Source organism: Anastrepha ludens, chromosome 4 (assembly GCF_028408465.1).
Source record: "Anastrepha ludens isolate Willacy chromosome 4, idAnaLude1.1, whole genome shotgun sequence".
Taxonomy (NCBI): domain Eukaryota; kingdom Metazoa; phylum Arthropoda; class Insecta; order Diptera; family Tephritidae; genus Anastrepha; species Anastrepha ludens.
This window is the reverse complement of record NC_071500.1, coordinates 55,859,461-55,878,982: the sequence shown is the minus strand read 5'-3', so window position 1 is coordinate 55,878,982 and position 19,522 is coordinate 55,859,461. Positions and strand designations below refer to the sequence as shown.

At 36.9% G+C, this 19,522-nt stretch overlaps 1 protein-coding gene across 5 annotated transcripts; it reads right to left on the bottom strand.

Annotated features, from left to right (window-relative positions):
* Positions 1–1,084: 1,084 nt before the first annotated feature.
* Positions 1,085–17,504, bottom strand: LOC128862400 (F-box/WD repeat-containing protein 7). 5 transcript variants are annotated; one of them, XM_054100988.1, is made up of 9 exons: positions 17,290–17,504; positions 10,174–10,909; positions 9,569–10,113; positions 7,470–9,500; positions 7,225–7,406; positions 6,931–7,156; positions 6,089–6,299; positions 3,953–4,124; positions 1,085–3,881 (listed from the first exon to the last, which is right to left on the bottom strand). In XM_054100988.1, the coding sequence occupies exons 2-9, from the start codon at positions 10,868–10,870 to the stop codon at positions 3,770–3,772; spliced, it is 4,176 nt and encodes a 1,391-aa protein (XP_053956963.1). In that variant the 5' UTR covers positions 10,871–10,909; positions 17,290–17,504; the 3' UTR covers positions 1,085–3,769. The 5 variants fall into 5 exon arrangements, with proteins under 5 accessions (XP_053956963.1, XP_053956959.1, XP_053956961.1 ...); XM_054100984.1 differs by having other exon boundaries at positions 9,569–10,909; XM_054100986.1 differs by lacking the exon at positions 17,290–17,504 and adding an exon at positions 11,593–11,685 and having other exon boundaries at positions 9,569–10,909.
* Positions 17,505–19,522: the final 2,018 nt, after the last annotated feature.

The following is a 19,522-nucleotide window of genomic DNA, read 5'->3' as shown; positions in this document are numbered from 1 at the left end:
CTCCGCACTAGGTTAACAGTGACACCACGTGAAGGCGATGTAAGGGGATTGGAAAAAAGAGGTGAAAGAAACTTTTACAATTATTAATTACTATTTTTTTTAATTCTGCTAAAGTCAAGTTGAAACATGATGCGTTAATGCTATGTTTTTATTTTTGTAAAATGAAGCAATTGACTGCAAAAAAAAAAATATTGAAAATCGTCATTTTTTCGGGCCTCTGACTACCCCTAACTCCTTAATATTTAACCTGTGTAAGCTTCAAGCGGCCGCCGTAGCCAAATGGTTGGTGCGTTACTACCATCCGGAATTCACAGAGAGAACGTTGGTTCGAATCTCGGTGAAACACCAAAATTAAGAAAAACATTTTTCTAATAGCGCTCGCCCCTCGGCAAGCAATGGCAAACTTCCGAGTGTATTTCTGTCATGAAAAAAACTCCTCATAAAAATATCTGCCGTTTGGAGTCGGCTTGAAACTGTAGGTCCCTCCATTTGTGGAACAACATCAAGACGCACACCACAAAGAGGAGAACGAGCTCGGCCAAACACCCAAAAAGGGTGTACGCGCCAATTATATATATGTATATGTATGTATATAAGCGTCACGATTCAACAACTCGTTAAAATTGTTGCAGTCTATTATCAATTAGTCCCTGTTCGCTAATAGTTCCGTATGCTGCGTCTAAAAATAAAACGCTGTTTCTATTATTTTTACGTTCACTGTATTTTATTAATCAATTTATGAATTTATTGCGATTATAGATATATGTACTTGTTTGCATTTGTTATTGTATAGATGCAACTAAGTTGTTTGTTTTTTAGGTTTTTAGTATACTAAATATTAGATGCATACATTAATGTTTTACAGTGATAGCTGATACGCTCGTGCGCACACAGATCAAGCAAACAACAAACGTACGTACAAACAAGCGCTTGTGGGGCGTCCCAAAACGGATGAAACGATGAATGAACGACTCATACATATGTAAGTATGTTTGTTTGTAGGTATATGTATATACATATGTGTATTGATTATGTTGTGGACTGAGAAGCCAACGCGTGTTGCTTAGCTTGTTTCTGCTCTGTATTTTATGCGACGGCGTTATTTGGACTTGGACTTTTTTTTGTTTTCTTTTTTTAACTTTTCGCATCTCTTCGAATTGTTGCTCTTTTATATTTTGTTTTGCTTCACTTTACTTAAACTGATACCGTACAGATTGTTAAAATTAATTACTAATAAATCAGTCTATAATTAAAATTTAATATTCAATTTGTTTGCTTATTAGCTTCACCAGAACGAATCCGTTGCAACAACACTTTCCTCTGGCATTCCGTACAAAGCCCAGAGGGATTCCACAATGATAGTGTTGACGTTTACAAACAAATCAGCTATTTTGTATTGTTGTAGTGCTGGACTTGCCGTACGGCAAAAGTAGAGTTGTCCGACTTTTGACTATTTCGACAAGACGTACGGCACGAATGTGGCACTCTCTATGCGAAAATATGTAGACTATCAGTGAAATGCGGTGCTGCAACAGGCTCATTCTGGCATGTCTATTACTTAATATTTATATTTATTATACGCATACGCACACATGAAAGGGCTCCGAGCGCAGGTTGCACTTGCCGTGGTTTGTAAATAAAAAAGGAATTACTACCATAAAGTTGACACTGCATGCCAAGCGTTCCAAGCGCTATTACTAGCTATAGAAAACAGCTAAATAAATCGCTGAAAGCCATAGCCTCGACAAGCTCGGTATGGAGTGCTAGCTTAAGGGATTGCATGTTTTAACTCTTGACTTTCATTCAAGCGATGCCAATGCATGTGTGCGTTCGTTTTTATTTTTTTTTTGTTCTTTAACCAAATATGTACTACATAAATTTTCTTATTAATTCAAACTTATGTTGGCGTGTATGCCTGTGTTTTCGATATTACTAGCTGCGATAGGTCTACATTTCTTCAATTAATTAATTTTGCGTATTGGTGTGTATATATATGAATATGCGTTACGATTTTCTTTTACAGAATGCTTAAAGTATCGTCAAGACTATATTCGTGGTAAATATGCACACAATTAAGTGTAACAAGTCAAATTTGGAAGTTAGGAAACCGTAGATGGGCGCGGGTAATTCTAATAAAATTGATAACTGCAATTTCAAAGGTGAATTATTTATAAACGAATTACAATAATGTTGGAGTTTTTCTACGAACGAAGCTAACGAATCGGGAAACTAAAAATATAACTATTTAATACAAAAATATTCCCTAACAACGGTATGCGAATGTTTGCTTTCATAACACAATTTGAACAAAAATATTATATTAACATGATGACTCTTCAAACTTGAATCGTGTAAAAGAAAAAAACAAATTTTATAACAAATTACGCACCACCAAACCATTGCGCGGGACACGCAGCTGTTGGTGATTTCTGTGGAAGAACATAATTTTTAATTGAAAGCCTAAATAAAATCTAATCGAATTACTGCAGATTTAAGACTATGCTTTCGATCACACAGTTTTTGCATTGTAGTTTTCCCCTTTAGCACACAAATATTTAACAGGTCAATGCAATGTAAAGCGGAAGTAAAAACTTAATGAAGAAATCTGAGTTGAAAAATATACAAACAAATTTAAATATAAGAGTGATAAGCGGGTTATTCTTACAATGATTTGAAACAGGCGAAATGGGATGGGCAAAATTATTTTTCGCGTATATAATTGCAAACCGCACCGCATACGTATACGTGATTTTAAAGTTTATAAAGCTCTCATTGAATGTGGTCTATATTTTTATAGATTTTCGCTTGCGGGTCATATATCCTCATAGTCAAATGAATTCATTTTAAAATGTGTTTAATACAAACTCAATAATTAAAACTAGTAGAAATAAACATTAAAAATATAAATTAGTTGTACTAGTAAAACAAAAAGGTCTGCAACCTTTACATGTGTTTATAAATTTCTGTTTGCGTAAATCCTAAACGCAATGCATACTTTATACCAAAATAACATATTCTACTTTCTATACCTCTCTCATTTTTTATATTTTTATCTTTTTTTTGTTACTTGCATTTATAGCAGCACATACACAATTGCCATTCTATTCACTTGCTAGACGTAAATACTAAGCATAGCAAATGGCAGAACGTATTTTCAATACGTTGACATTACATAATGTACCTAATTGGAAGAAATATTAGTGTAGACTTCATTCAATGCATATATGGGTATAATATAAACTTCTATTATTGAAGTGGTAATCACTTTGAAAATGACGACAATTTAAAATGGGCCATTACTTCTCAAATATGACAGTTTACTTTTTTATTCTTATTTTAGGTTTTTTTATCCTCATTTCCCCAATTAGGTAATGACCTTTTTTATAATGTCGGAAATTCTGTGTTAATTGTGCCGGACAATTCCGCTGACAGATGAATATTTCTTCAGACGTTATAATGCAATATAATTGTTGTAGGCACTCCCTAATTTGGAAATGGGCTAACCGTTACTTTTTTCGCAAGAAACTTAGGAGGTAAATCCTTATGAGAAAGATGTGTGACGCGCGTGGTGTACAGACATTACAAAACTCATATTATAAGACAATTTCATTGATTCCCCCCCACCCCATATGTCGTTTGCTGAGTTTGTTTTGAAAGTTTTTTCTTTTACAAATACTACCTAGGACTACAAATTTTTTGCTCTTTCGGTGTAATATGTTTAATATATTAATTTTTGTTTGCTGCAGTCTGCAGTCTGTAGCAACATCTTCTATGAACATTTTACACAAGCTCCTTCCACATCAAAGTCTAAAACCATGAGTTTTGTTTCCTCTGTGCCGTTACGCGAACCCACAGCGCATATTAATTTGGTATCATTTGCTCTAGAAAGACATAGAAATATTTTTATTAGGTATAAAATAATATTGTACAAACACGTTATCTTATTACTTACCTTATACGCCACACAACACCACCAGAGCCACCCGAGTCTAAAGCTACCAAATTACGTATGAATTCACCAGTTTTGACATCCCATAATTTTACTGTGCCATCATCCGAGCTTGTCACTACAAAACGCGAATTGAATTGCAGACAAGTTACCGCTGACTGATGTTTATTCGGACCTTAGATATGTAGAAAAATATTATTAGCACATTCAGCTGAAACCATTTGCAATATGAGTGTCGAAAAACCAAAAACATATTTGGACGAAATGTTTGTCGACTAACTGATGTTTATTAGAACCTTACATAGATATGTAAATAACATTTAGGCAGGCAGGTTCTGAAATCCGGGTGAAAGCGCATATGAAAATGAATCTTAAAACGAGTGAATTTCATTTTCGTGTGCAGAAAAACTAGAATTTCACTAACTTTTTACACTCGGATTTGATTCACCCTCAAGATTAACATCAAACCACTGACAACCAACTGCCAATTAAACAAATTTGTAATAAAATGATACTATTTTCATATAAATATATAGCGAGGCGTGCATACGAGTTCCTATATTGAAAGATGTTGTTATCGTTGTAGCAGCATAAACATTCCCCAAAAATGCACGGGGAATTCTGCTGGAGTGATAGTCGTAGGCCGGATATAAATTCGGGTCGTTCCGGTGACGTAGAACTCAGAAATAAAATAGGAAGATCCTTAGGGACTATTTCAATCCATTAGATGTTACTCAATTGGTGTTAGTAAGTTTTATTGCAATATATAACATACAAATATATACGCATATAGCCTTATTGCAATGGGACGAAGTACTGTGACAAACCCGAGCAGCATTTTTTTCAAAACTTTGTCATAGCGGAAGCCATTGGCTGCGTATGCGGAACACGTATGCAATCAACAAATCCGCACAAAAGTCCCAGCCGTTTGTATATTGTAGAATCGGAGTAGGAGGACTTCAAGTGTCTTCACTACTGGGGAAAGGAGAGTTATCGGTCAATACGATTCCCCTTGATTGAAGGACTTCCCAGTGGGACCACACTCCCTACTTTTCACTTGTCAGAAATTATGAGATTGGCCATGGACAAGTTGAAAACCTTGTTGAGTCATCGTACTTCCAATGGATCCAGGTTTTTCAGCATCAATATGTTTAGTCCATCACGACCAATGCCTTTGTTGTTGTAGCAGCATAAAAATTCCCCATACTTACATACGGGGAATGCTGCTGGAGTGACAGTCCTTGGCCGGATATAAATCCGGGTTGTTTCGGTAACGTAGAACCGACTGTCGCGGAAACGACCAATGCCTTTAGAGGCCTTTGCTTTTCTGAATGCTCTCTGAAGCTCATTGATGGAGAAAGTAAGTGGCGCACGGTTGTTCGACAGTTGTGCGGCAGTCTGCTGGCACGACACTTTTACCTATCGACCGGAGGATGCAAAGTGATTTGCTAAAAGCTCGCGCATCTCTTCGAACCAACGAAGAGCAAACGTTGTTAAAAGTGATTGCCACATTGTTGTTGTGCTTCATCGGATTCGATAGAGACCTTTGGGGGGGGGGCCAGAGCTTACACCAGTGGTACAGCTGCAAGCTTTCAAGTGTTCCTCCAATTTGGTCCGCTTATGCTGGGTGACCAGTTGCCGAATCTCCAGATCCCAGATCCTGGGGATGCTGCTGAAGTGACGGGAATGCTGCTGAAGTGACGGTCCTTGGCCGGATATAAATCCGTGTCGTTCCGGTAACGTAGAACCGACTGTCGTGGGAACGTGGATGGAGCCGTCTTTACAGTTGGGTCCAGGGTCAGGTTCAATGCCAGCCCAGAGGAGAAGCATTGGGAGCAGTTTTGCTGCATGGAGCTGCTCCAATGACCATAAATGAGGGATGATGCACTAGACAGGGCTCGTTTAGTGGGGCGATAGCCCTTGGTCGGGAAAAGCCAGGTTATTCTGGTACGTTGAAACGACCGCATGGGAATGTCGGATTCAAAGTGAATTTACTTGATATTCATTCGGAAGTGAATTATAGAACCTGCCTGACCTGATTAGAAACTTTTTGTGTACAAATTCAGTTGCAGTAATATGTAAACATATGATTGTATTGAAAAATAAAAACATATTTGGACAAAGCGTTTGTCTATTTACCTGATAAAGTTTGCAGGCATTGCCCTGTTGTGATGTCCCATACTTTTACCGTAGAATCGGCGTTACCTGAAACTAAAATATTCTGCCGCAATTCCATGCCAGAAGTTAGACTTTGATGCCCCATGAGTGTATGCTTACAATTGCCAGTCTCAACGTCCCATACCCGTATAGAAGTATCGAGTGATCCAGATACTACATGTGTACCGTCGAACTAATCAAGAGAACATAAATACATTAATTATTTTGGCAAATTTTATATAAATAAGATAAATAATTTATTTATTATTTTTTTTTTTTTTGCAATGTCCGCCCGTTATTCTTAGGCACCTTTTGAGGGGATTACGGCAGCCGTAGCCGAATAGGTTGGTGCGTGATACTATTCGGCAGAATCCGGGTTCGAAAACCAAAGGTGGTAAAATATATATAATAGTCAAAAACAATATTTGTTTTAATATAAATGGCAACTTGGAAACTGGTGGGACTTAAACGAAACTTTTTTATTTCATGTCTTATGGCCGTGGTGGAAATTGAATTCATGACCTTTGAAATATAGTTTTATTTCTTATGTCGCGCACCTGACTTAGATAGTCATATGAGGTGGTTTCTCATGCAGAAATACACTCGGATATTTGCCATTGCCTGCCGAGGGGCGACCGCTTTTAGAAAAAACTTTTTTATATTATTTGATGTTCATGCATGGAGATTCGAGCCTACGCACTCCCGAATGGTAGTCACACACCAACACTTTCGGCTACAGCGGCGGTTTATATGAATACAATTTATGAGTTGCAATGCAACTCTTGTAAGAGAAAAGTTTTTAACTTAAAGCAAAAACTAATTACCTGTAAGGAATAAACGCGATTCGTATGACCGGATAAAGTGTGCAAGCATTCCTGGCGTTCGGGATGCCAGATCTTCACCATATAATCATAGGCACCCGACACAATTAATTTGCCATCATATTGCACACAACGCACAGCTGCCAGATGACCGACCAACACATGAAGGCAGGACCCCTGCTCTATATCCCATACGCGCAAAGTGGCATCGCGAGAACCGCTAACGACCCTGTTAATAAAATAAATAAATTTATTTCTGTACATTTGAAAGCGACTTAAAAATTAGTTGAAACTTACTTATTGCCGTGTAAATGCATACATCGTACGGTGGAGGTATGCCCCAGCAACGTGTGCAAACATTGTCCAGTATCCATGTCCCAGACTTTTAATGTACGATCGGTACTACCTGAGATTATAATTTTGCCCGACATCTGCGAGGACCAGACACCACCGGTGTGGCCAACCAGCGTACGCAAACACTACAAATTGAAAAAATAAAAATATATTAGAGTATAACGGTATAAATTTTGCTCTCAACCTACCCTGCCAGACACAGCCGACCACACTTTCAAAGTATTGTCATCCGAGCCGGACACTATGCGATTACCCGAGAATTGCAGGCATGTGATTACGTGATCATCATGCCCTTTCAACACCTTCGGCTCCCGTATTGGTCGCGATCTCCAATTCATTTCGATTATATGCTGCCGCATGTACGCAGCTTTCCATGGGGACGCAATTGGAGGCATATTACCAGCACGCCCGCGTTTCGGCCGATCTGTACGCGGTTCGGTGAGTATTTGCGCCTTTCGGCATTTTTCCTTCCATAGCAAATTATCGTCGCACAAAAATCGCCAACTGCGGCAAGTCTGTGCGGCACGCAACAAATCTTTTGGCTCCAAGTAGGTGAGTACCTGAAGCGCTAACTCACGCGGCAGCAACGAAATAAAGTCACGTTGGAATTGCGGTTCAATTACTTTCATCATGTGACGTACTTGAGTTGGCTCGCAATGCTCAATTAGCCGATCAATGGCCATAAGTCGTTCGACATGTGTCCAACGTTGAAATTGTGTCAGCCAGTGCTGTAACTCGGGTGGTGGATTCTCACGTGTGGGTATGATAGAACGCGGGGTTCGACGACCCATCGAAGAATTAATGCTAGATGTCAATTGCGACAGTGGTGTAGATGGTGTAGGCGGTAAAGCTACTAAAGCACTATTGAGGCGTGCCGTTGACGTAAAGTCATATGCTATGCGTTTTCTACTGTTGGCATCATCCATATTTGAGCTGGTACCACTGCTGGTTACGGCAGCGCTGGAGTCAATGTCTAACAAACGGCTTTCATTATATTTTCGCTTACGCTGTTGTGCATTAAAGTGTGCACAGGTGGCTGCATTCTCCGTTGTGGAGTTAGCTACGCTATTACCGCCCACCTCCTCCGATATCGAAACCATTTGTATATAATTTGAAAGATCGCCATCCTTAGTAGCACACGAGGCACTAGCAGCTCCAAAAGAGATATCTGCTGCATCTGTATCAGTCTCATTTAGGCTGGTGTTGCTACCGCCATGACTGCTATTGCTGCCGCTACTGCTGCTGCTTTGATTACATGTACAAATCTCTTCATCGGAAGTATTCTCGTCACAGTCGGCCCATGAAGATTCATCATTGTAGTCAGCCACCACGGCTGCAGCCGCTGCTTCGGCCATCACTTTAAAAGCCGCTGTAATTACTTCCTCAGAGGTATTGTTGCGATTCAGTTGAGCCGCCAAGTCTGCACGTCGTCGGTTTCGGCTGGGCGTTAGATGGAAGTTGACGCTATTACCAGATGCACCAGAAACAGCTGAACCACCGATTCCCGCATTTGCAATCCCACCGCGACCGAGATAACGCTCATTGGTCTGTGCGCTAGCGTGCACCTGTCGTAAACTCTTCATGGACGGAGCATATTGACAACGAGCAGATGAAGTTGAAGGTTGAGGGTCATCGAAAACCGAAACCACTGCTGCTCCTGTGGCTGCTGCTGCGGCTACTGCATTGTTTTCTGCTTCTGCCACAGCTGCATGTATTGAGCTGGTACGGCTGCAACCACCCACATCTGACCTATCAACAAATCCAACTAGTGGTTGTCGCTGTCGGCAATTAGTAGTTGAAGCGCTGCTCATAAGACTATCATTTGAATTAGAGTTGGAGTATATTTCCGCGCCTCGTTCACCTACTGTGCAAGCAGAGGAACCTGGCAGTGAGGATGATGATGAAGCCGATGGGGCAGTGGGTGCTTCCACAATTACCGAGGACGATGAGGACGAAGATGCAGAAGTAGATCCGGAAGAAGACGTACATGTATGGGAAGATGAGGATAATGAATTCAGACTGTTGTTGTTGCCTGTGTGTTGTAATTTCAATTGAATTTTGGAATTGTTGGCACTTGTCCGATCTTGAAGAGGTTGCAATTGACCTGGCTGAGAATGACTTAGAGTAGAGCACAAATTAAGTTTGGCAGTTGATTTGGTTAAACGACTGTTGTAGTTTCGGCTACTCGTTGGAGTTGACGCCAGATCCTTGTAAGCACACTATGAAAAAAAAATTATAAATTAATGCTTTTACCCGACTTTCCAAGAATAAAATTAAAATTGCATACCTTGCTGTCCGAAGAAATAGCACGACCAGTACCACTGCTGTGACTACTATTATTTATATTGCTGCTACTGCTTGGACAATCATCTCCCAGCTCCAACTGTTCCTGTTGGCCTCTTGAGTTCTGTTGCTGATTTTGCATACATGTCGACTTAATCAGCCTCAAATTAAGCATATTTTTGGTCTTTAACGAGCTACTTTTTAAAATTATACCACCCGTCAGCATTTGTTCCGTTTCGAACTCTCGGCGTTCTATTAAGTCCATAGATTCGATGTCTGCCATGCTGGGCGTTGGCAATAGGACTATCTCATTTTCATTGCTTTTTGAACTGGAAGGCTTTTCCGTATGGTTATTAAAACTGTAGCCACTACTATTTTCCCTTTTTGTATTCGCTGAGTTATTAATATTCATTTTTTTCAATCGAAAAGACATACGATCCGGCAGTAATTCAGTGCCGTTAATTCCTTCAAATGTGGTGGCTGTGTTAGAGTCCTCTTGGGGATTTCGGCCTCTGTCTTCATTCACTTTACTAAAAGGCTCTGCTTCTTCTGTAAGCATAAATTCGTCACTTAGGCGTTTCGGTTTTCCATTTTTCTCTCCAAATTCACCTTTTACCCCCGCATTACTGAGTTGAGCGTGATGTTCCTCCACCACTGGTGTTTCGAGGAAAATAGTCGCACCTCCATTTGTTACAATAACGCTGCCCATTTGATTGCTGGTACTATTGGTCGAAAAGCGACTATGCTGGTTATCGCTATCATTCGTGCAATGTCGCTCAGCTGTGGTATTCGCAGAAGTCAAATCGTCATCTCCCGCTTCTTCCGCTTCTGGCACAACATCATCGTCATCATCATCTTCATCATCATCATCATTGATTACATATACCTCAGATACATTAAAAAATTTATTTTTGCAGGAGGTGCCGTCCGATACCTCAACTAATTTTATGGTATCCGAAGAAGAACTATCATCAACCACAACCTCTCTATGCACATCTGAGCAGCTCGGCGGTAATGAGTTTGATGAACTTATTTCAAATGTTTCCAGCACTCCAGAAGTGGTAGTTTCATCATCCAAAACTTCGGCAAAATCATGTTGCGAGTCAACAAATTCCTCCTGTAGCAGCGACATTGAGGCGGTGTGCAAGCCGCTAGATGTTGAAGGTTGTTCGTCCAGTGATAATGAATCCGATTGTGAACGCGGCTGATGCTTTGCGGCAGAAGAAACGACAATCGTTGTTGCCGTAAAAGGCTGTTTAATGCCCAATGTGATTGAATTAATAGACGCGCGACATATTTCTTCCATAATATGGTACAACCAACAGATGTCTCACAAATATGTACGCTATAAAACAAAGTTTCTCATTACAGCTATTTATGCACAAAATAAAAAAGTATATATCAAAATTTAATATTTTTTTGCCCATAAGACTGTAACTGGTTGGATTTCAACTATAATATAATAACACATCCAATGATGTACCATATGCTGTTACACAAAACCCGCTATTAAAACAAGATCGAAATAGTTAGACGAAATTTGTCCAAACACTGACAATATGTACATCAGAGTTGCATTTTTCACAAGATGATCATATATAACAACAGGCAATATCAAATAACTTTGAGAGTTGTTGTTCGGCTTGATTCTTCTAAGGTGTACACTAAAAACCTTAAACATTATACTCTCTGAAGGCCAATATTCACGAGGAAATGCAGTAACCTCCTCATAAATGCTCCAAAATAGTAAGAAAAAAGGGCCCTGAATGTGCGTCACAGTAAATTACATCAATATTGACCACGAATATGAATGATATTATCATATAAGTTAATTAAAAATAAACAGATTTCCAATTCTTTAATTTTAATTGATTTCACTAGAAATGTTTTCACACACATGAATACGCAGCTTTTGATTACAGAACAACCACACGTCCCGTACCAACTGCGATTATGTAAATTGGAGACAAAATAAAGTAAAAAAAGCTTAAAACAACCATCCCAAAAAGTTCTCAGAGCACTACACACATCATACACTAAAGATGATCATCTCGCACAAAATTCCCACAAGCAGATATTCAGCAAACAATACAACATGCTGGTTGTTATAGTCGCGTACTCACGCTCGCAGGCGTGCTGACGGGCTCAACTCATCTCGACTCCGTTGGGTAGTTCAAATTTAAAAATTCCCATACACATACTACAAAACCTTTAAAACGGCCAACAAGTAAGCCAGCGCAACAAAAGCCGTTTAAATTACACCAACAATAACAACAAAAATAACAAATGAAACGACAACGGCAATGATGGTATAGAAAAACAACAACAACCATATTAAATAACTGATCACAAACAGTACCCATTGTCTCACGTCCAAATGACTATTCTCATTAAAGCATACATATATATAAATGTATGTAAGTGAGCCTACATACATATGAACATACACATATACAGGAAAGGAAGAATATATAAAGCGAAAATCACAAACACACTGATATACGTGTACTGCAAAAAATATCATTGGAAAAACAACATAAGAGCACGCAGCAGCCAGTCAACTAACCAACCAACGAGCGATCCAACAATTTAACGTGCCAGGCTGAGTGGTAGCTTTTGCTGTAAAAACAACAAAATAGCAGCAAACTCAAAAACACAATACCAACAACGTTACAATCAAAAGGAAATCACAAAAGTGCATCAAAGCAGAGTGAACGAACGACTACGATCAAGCGACCGAGCGCAACCAAAATGAAGACGACCCTCAATGGATATGTGTAAATGAACCGAACTGTCGAGAGGAGCGAATGATCGAAAAAAAATTAGTCGAATGAACTGCAGCCGGAGACTGCTGACGGCGAAACTTGTAAAGTTGTGAAGGGGCAGTAAAGGAATCATTGCGAAAGCAATAGAGAATCTGCTATTGTGCATAAGAGTTGAACCATGGAATGTACTGGTATGTGCATTTTACCGCAGAAATTGTCTACCACAAGCGAAACAGGGATACTTTTGTCGATGTATGCGACAGCCAGCTGTTGGGTTTCAGTAGATCTCAATGTTTCATACAATATTCGCTCGGATGTAGGAATGTATTGAGACTCATAATTGGTGTGGGCTCAACACTTGTGCTTTTGCAATAGTCTGCTTATTTTTACTTAATACAGATAAGAAAATTGTAACTGGCAATGATCCATATTGATTAATTCGGTATAAAAAAGGACATAAAAATTGCTCCAATGTAATCATTCTTTGCACAATGCAGAAAAACTTGGTATTCTATATATTTTCCACTGAATATTTTGTAACAGTGGTTCTACATATTTTTCTAAATTACTGTTCATTGATGGCAGTATGATTATAGAAACAAAAGTTATTTAAAATGTCAGCGATTTCCAATTTTTCATTCCATTCACTAAAAACTAACATCCGCTAACATTTTTAATGGTTCTATTTCAGTTATTAGTTAAGATAATTAATGTAAATTTTTTCGGTAAATTCTTGTTTGTTATAATTGCAATTAGATAATGGTGTCGTTTTAAAATTGTTAGTGGGCATGAAAATGCGAAGATGATTTCACTGCTCACTTGAATAGAATTTTATTTGGGACCTTTACGCAAAAGGACCTTTTACAAAACAAACAAATCGTCAAATGTTTTAGTACAGACCAAAATATTCTTAGAAGAAGTAAAGTTTGAAAGACGCCTGCGGGGAAGACTACAATTCAACAGGATAAGGCTATCTTTAAGAAAAGTAAGCGGAACCCTTTTCAGCCCTCGCAAGCAATAAATTTGGAAATAATTTAGGAAAATAGCCCGAATATGTCAAGCATGTACATATGTGAGTAGAAAAAACCCCAAAAAAATATCAAAACACGTTTGACTTTCGCAAATGCCCACAAAAGCAAAACTTCTAGGAAATAATATTTTTTACGGACGATATAAAAATTGGTATGGTCCTTATGGGAAGACTTTTGTTCAATGTGAACAAAACCAACAGTGCAACACAACAAAGAACGCAAAGCATGGTAGCGGTATCTAGAAAATCATATTCTTGAAAAGGAGTTGGACTAATAGTGAAAATAAATGGCAATATGAATAAGTTTATTCATCTTAATATTATCAAGAAAAAAACGATGGAGTCAATTTCTTTTGAGCCACTAAACTGGCAATTCATACAGGATAACGACCCAAGTTTCCAGCAAATGTGGAAAAAATTGGGTGGAACGATATTAAGTTATTTTTGTTTTACTAAGTTATCCAGTAAAAACAATATTCATTATATGTACGTTATTGCAGGAAAATGCGCTATTTCTCTGGCCATGGCTGTGTGTATATGCATACATATGTACATACATAGATATTTCTTCCCACCACCTAAAATTTAATAAACACCCTTCCGCACTTTAAGTGACAAATTTTGCATCGGCATTTGAAATATACAAATATACCCATGCTCAGAACACAGACAATGCCCGTGTCAACGGTGATGAGCTTACCTGACTACGATTTTATTTCATTACACATACATAAGTATGCATGTATGAACAAAAATTCCTTATCAATTTCTTATGTATGTACATTGCCAGCATTATAGTTTGAAAAAAGGTTTACCTATGCGAATGATTGTTGTATACAAAAGGGAGATGAATAAAAGAGCTCTCAATGGCATATCCCAAAATCAGATTCTTGCTTGACTACTGGTTGATGGGCAAAAGTGAACACAATGAACATGTCACAGCTGTGAATATGAAATCCGACGATACAAAGTTGCATGCAGTTTTTAAAGTATTCTCTGGAGATGGGAATAAAATACAGAACAGGATGAGAGCCAAGTTTTTTTGGTTAAGTTTTATTCTCATATATGTAATTATATATAATATATGATAGAATGTATGCAGGTATGTACCTAGTACGAATCGTATATATGAACATAGATAAATTAAGTTGTAACGGAAATTGAAATTAATTAATTATGAGTAAATTAATGTAAAATAATTTATGAAGAAAAATTATCTGAGACTTCACAAAAAAACTTCAATTGTCTTAAAGCTTTTAACATGTAAGCACAATATTGCTATTATAAAACATTATGTAAACTAATAGGAATTTTTAGATGTATCTTTAGAATCTTCTTAATAGAAGTTTAATACATCATATTTTGGAAGTAGAAGGGGTTCCATTGGCCCTCTCCTCTTAAAATATATCCACTTTTAACTGCCGGAAGCTTAAGATTTTTGAGCTATTTGAGGTAAAATTTTTAACCATAAAGGAAATCACTGATTTCAATTTTTCTAGTTTCACATATGTATATCTTTACTTCAAGTATTATCTATGAAAAACTTGATAAAATACAAATATAAAATAACTTAAGTTGCACGTCAAGTATAAATTATGATCGAAATTCAGATAGTAACCAAACAAACACAAACATGAAAAGGAAAAGGCTGAGCTTTCCTTTTCTACCACGATATATTTGCTTATAATGTCTAAATGCGTGGACCGAATTTAAAAATTATAACACGCAAATGTAGTCACTATATCAGCCTTTTGATTTATATTACTTTTTATAAATTAAAATTAAGAATTAATAGCAATATTTAACGTTAAAAATGCACCTTTTTTGCATAAGCTTGAAAAAATGCCCTATTACAGACGCTTATTTCACTTAAATACAAACACAGAAAAGTAACGAATTCACTTATAAACACTCTTTATTAATTGAAGATTTGATTTAAAGCTATTTTCACTAAATAATACTACAAATTCTATTAGAATTTTATTATTACAAATGTTCTTCTAAACGTTTGTAATGCCGTGCAGAATAAATGTGAGGAGCGAACTGTCAAACGAACGATGAGAGAGAGAAGAACAAAGCGAAATAAGAAAAACCCAGCCAACCAAAAGGGAACACTTCTTTTATTGTTATTTCTATTATTTATAGGGGCGCTTTTTTGCTTTCAAATATACATATATATTACAAAAACAAATATTTTTACAAATACTGAAAATTTGGAATAAAAATCGCGCGATTTTTAGTCCAAATTTTCGCCTGCGGCGCTTTTTTGCTTTCAAATATACATATATATTACAAAAACAAATATTTTTACAAATACTGAAAATTTGGAATAAAAATCGCGCGATTTTTAGTCCAAATTTTCGCCTGCGGCGCTTTTTTGCTTTCAAATATACATATATATTACAAAAACAAATATTTTTACAAATACTGAAAATTTGAAATAAAAATCGCCTAAATTTTTGCCATCGGTACTCATAAGTTTTACGATAAAACAACATTTTCATAAGTGCTATGAATTATAAAACCTAAGTTAAATGCTTGCTGGGTTGTCGACTGCTGTATTCTCTTCTCTTCAACTGTATTTCAGTACAAACTGCAAATGTGGTCGGAAAAAACCTAATTTTTAAACTTCTCCTGGGGGTTCTATAGGGACCCTAGGAGGTTGAGACTTTCACAGTTATAATGGTGTGACCTTGCTCTTTCTAATGGGCGTGGTGGGTGGTGTCACGCCCCCTCCCCCTCCGCCCCCCATTCAAATATATCGTGGTAGTAAAGGAAAGTTTTTCCAAGGAAAATGCTAGCACAGATAATAGAAAAGGACAAAATCGAAGGTATTCAAGAAATTAATTAAAATCATTGCACAGGTAGTTAAAATACCTTTCGTTAATATGTATGTATCTACATATATGTATGTATACATGAGGTTTTCCTTTAAATCGTTTAGATATACATGTATAAATTTGTCGGTAAAAGAAAATTGTTCATCGGGATTACTTTTATCCTCAAAACCAGAAGTTTACATTCTAAATTTCTCCAAACATATGTAGGATTTACTTCATGTAAAATCGGATTTTATTGTTATTATGTGTAAAAAATTCAGATATATGTTGGTACTAAAATTAGTAGTTATTCAGTTCAAAAAACTTGGCTTCTATGTTACCTTACTCAAGATAACGTACAAATAGACAACGCCGACGGCCAATCGTTTCATATGTATGCATATCAATTGATGTGGCGTCATGCAGGTAAACATTCCCCAACAAGCTAACTTTTTAGTAATGTTGTCTACTAATTAAGTGACAACGGATAAATTCAACCCTTCCTTGCCTTATATAGAATATTGTGTATGGACTAAAAAAAGAGCTTCAACAAACAACACTGTAGCGAAAGCTGAAAAATGATCAAGCTGTTAGCAAGGTAGTGCCGCAAAAAATTTGGTGCACACAAAAACAACAAAAAAAGCTGAGAAAATGCCGACGTAGCAGAGCAAAGCAGCTCTGCCACAACGAGTTTCACTACAGCATACTCCGACGTATGACCACTATTACTCCACCACATACACAAAATCGCACACGCGCTCGCACCGCTATCAAGAAACGTCACGCACCCCAAATCAGGAATTTTTGGTTTCTTTTTCTTCCCTAGTTCCCCACCTTTTCACTTCTGCTATAACCACACTCGATGCACACTTTTGAACGCACAACGCACACTTACAAAGAGAACGATTGCACTTGCAAATTAACGAAAAAATTTCACTGCAAATGGCCTCCGTACGAGTATTTTGTAAGCAATTTTAGCACATTCTTTAATTATAGAGCTTTTTGAGACCATTGCTACTTCTTTTACGCTTCATTTAATTGCCTTTGTTGCTCCATCACATCACACTCTGAGGAATTTCAATTCTAGTAAAATTGAAAATCTTGCTCTCACCTTTCTGTGTACTTTACGCGAACCAAATTGCCGGGCCTTTACTATCCGTCGCGCTTGCTACGCCCTTAAATGTTAATTTAATTATTTTAGAATTTGTAATCTTTTATATGCACTTTTCTGCAAAAATTTACTATCAACGAGTTCTTTATTGCAAACTGTCGAATTCTTCAGTGAGTGAGACGTACAAAAATTGCGAGCCATCAAAAAAAAAAACAGCTTCGTATACATTCGTGCGACCAGTGTGCTAATCTCCAAAATTTAGAGTTGCCGCTCACTCAAATATTTAGAATTACGGAGCGATATGGCAGCACATTAACATTGGTGAGCACGATCAGCTTTTATTACAGTTGAGAAATCTCTAAGCTCCAATGCGGTAGTATATATTAAAAATGTTATATCATATATTAAAAAAAATAAATAAATGAGAAGTTAATGAAATATTAACTTGAAATAAATTTTACATGCTCTTTATTTTCATATCGCATGTGTATACATAGGTAGGGTGGTTGTCATAAAGACACACTTAGACCTTCGCAGGTCCATTGTATACATATGCTCATGTTAAATGAAATTTTTCATTTTTTTCGCTGTATTTAACTAAATAATTATAAAAAGAATTAACAAATAATATAACAGATAGCTAAGAATTTTTGTTATCCTAATATTCAGTTTCAACTTTCCTTTCCGTGAAAATATGCTACCTTACTTGAAGCGTAAGTGGGCATGTGTTAAACTAATATGTCTTTAAATTTCCAACATACTTTAAAAGTCTACTCTACTTATGTATATATAATATACATAATTTTTAGTTCAAATTTCAGTTGTTTTCTACAGCCAAGAATTCAAGTAACATAACACATGCTTGCGGAAAAGGCGAGGCTTAACCAAGTTATTCTGATAATTGAATGTTTGCTTAAAAAATAATGTGTGGCAATGTGTGTAACACTAAAGCACAGATGAATCAATGCAATTAAAAATATGCACCGAAGGTGTTAATGCAAGGTTACACAAAATGCTACATTTCAGCATTTGATCAGAAACTGAACATTTAATCAAATAAGTAATGTAAACGATTTAAAATGAGATTTCTTCAAAAAATACCTTGTTTCAAAAAGAAAATGATTAAGCAAAATATTATCGTTATCTCTTGTATCCAAATAATAGTGTGAAAAAGTGTTTTATACTACGTTCACATATAAGTAGAATATCCACTTTTTCCTGCTTAACTTCCAATCTCTAAGTAAGCCGGATTACCCATACAAAATTTCTCTCCCGAAATCTGAGATTGTAAAATAGTTCTATATTATTACTATACCTTTTTACATACAACCCTGTGTTTTCTGTGTTATAGACAATAGGTCTGTTCATGAAGCAAATATTTTATTTTTTTGATTTTTCCTGCAAACGATTTAATGAGTTGTTTGTAAAACTTGCAAATTATTAGTGCCCATTTACACAGGGAAACATTTGAAAGGGAAGCATCTCGTTCGTAGGAGAAGGATAGTCACGGAAGAGAGAAGGGAATTTGTCTCCCGTACTGGCGAACCGCTCCGTGCTTCTTATTCGTATTTCCAATCTTAAAGCAATTTTTTACAGTTGCTTCATTTGTGGGAGAAAGTTCTGAGTTATGCGTTGGTTTTCAATCAAATGGAAGATATCAATGATGACAAACATCCGAACGCTGCTTGGAAAATGTAGGACTATTTTTGCTAGTAAAGTATGTATAATTTAAAAAAGTTATGGAACATGTTTATATTGAACTCTAATTTTTCCCCCATTTCTAGATACTCAAGCTAATTTTAAGTAAATTATTTATATACGACGTAGTTTTAATTTAATTTTTATTTATTCAAGTACAAAAATTTATATACCATATATTATTATTATTATTATTAGAAGGCCATTGCGCACTGCGACCAGAGTTGATCTATTGTGCAAGACCTATTTTTGTAACCCTAGAGTTTAAGGCTTTTTATAAATTTTAGCACTATTGTGGGTTTGTTGTTCCAAAGATTACATGGAGATACTACGATACCACCAAGGTGGTGAAGTCTTTGTCTGCCCAGCGCAGGACATTCACAAAGCACATGTTCTGAGCTTTCTATATCCATTTCGCAAAAGCGGCAGACATTGGTCTCTGATAGACCAATGTTATTTAAATGATACCTCAGGCTGCAGTGACCTGTGAGGTATCCTGTTAAAAGACGCAGATCTACTCTGTTTAGTGAGAGTA

What these genes read in the sequence shown, in the direction of transcription:
- LOC128862400 (XM_054100984.1), bottom strand. Translation starts at nt 10,870, where the DNA reads ATGGAAGAAATATGTCGCGCGTCTATTAATTCAATCACATTGGGCATT. An exon ending in GGTCGGCTGTGTCTGGCAGG is followed by an intron (nt 7,407 to 7,469) that starts GTAGGTTGAGAG and finishes TTCAATTTGTAG; the next exon opens with TGTTTGCGTACGCTGGTTGG. An exon ending in ATCGCGTTTATTCCTTACAG is followed by an intron (nt 6,300 to 6,930) that starts GTAATTAGTTTT and finishes TCTCTTGATTAG; the next exon opens with TTCGACGGTACACATGTAGT.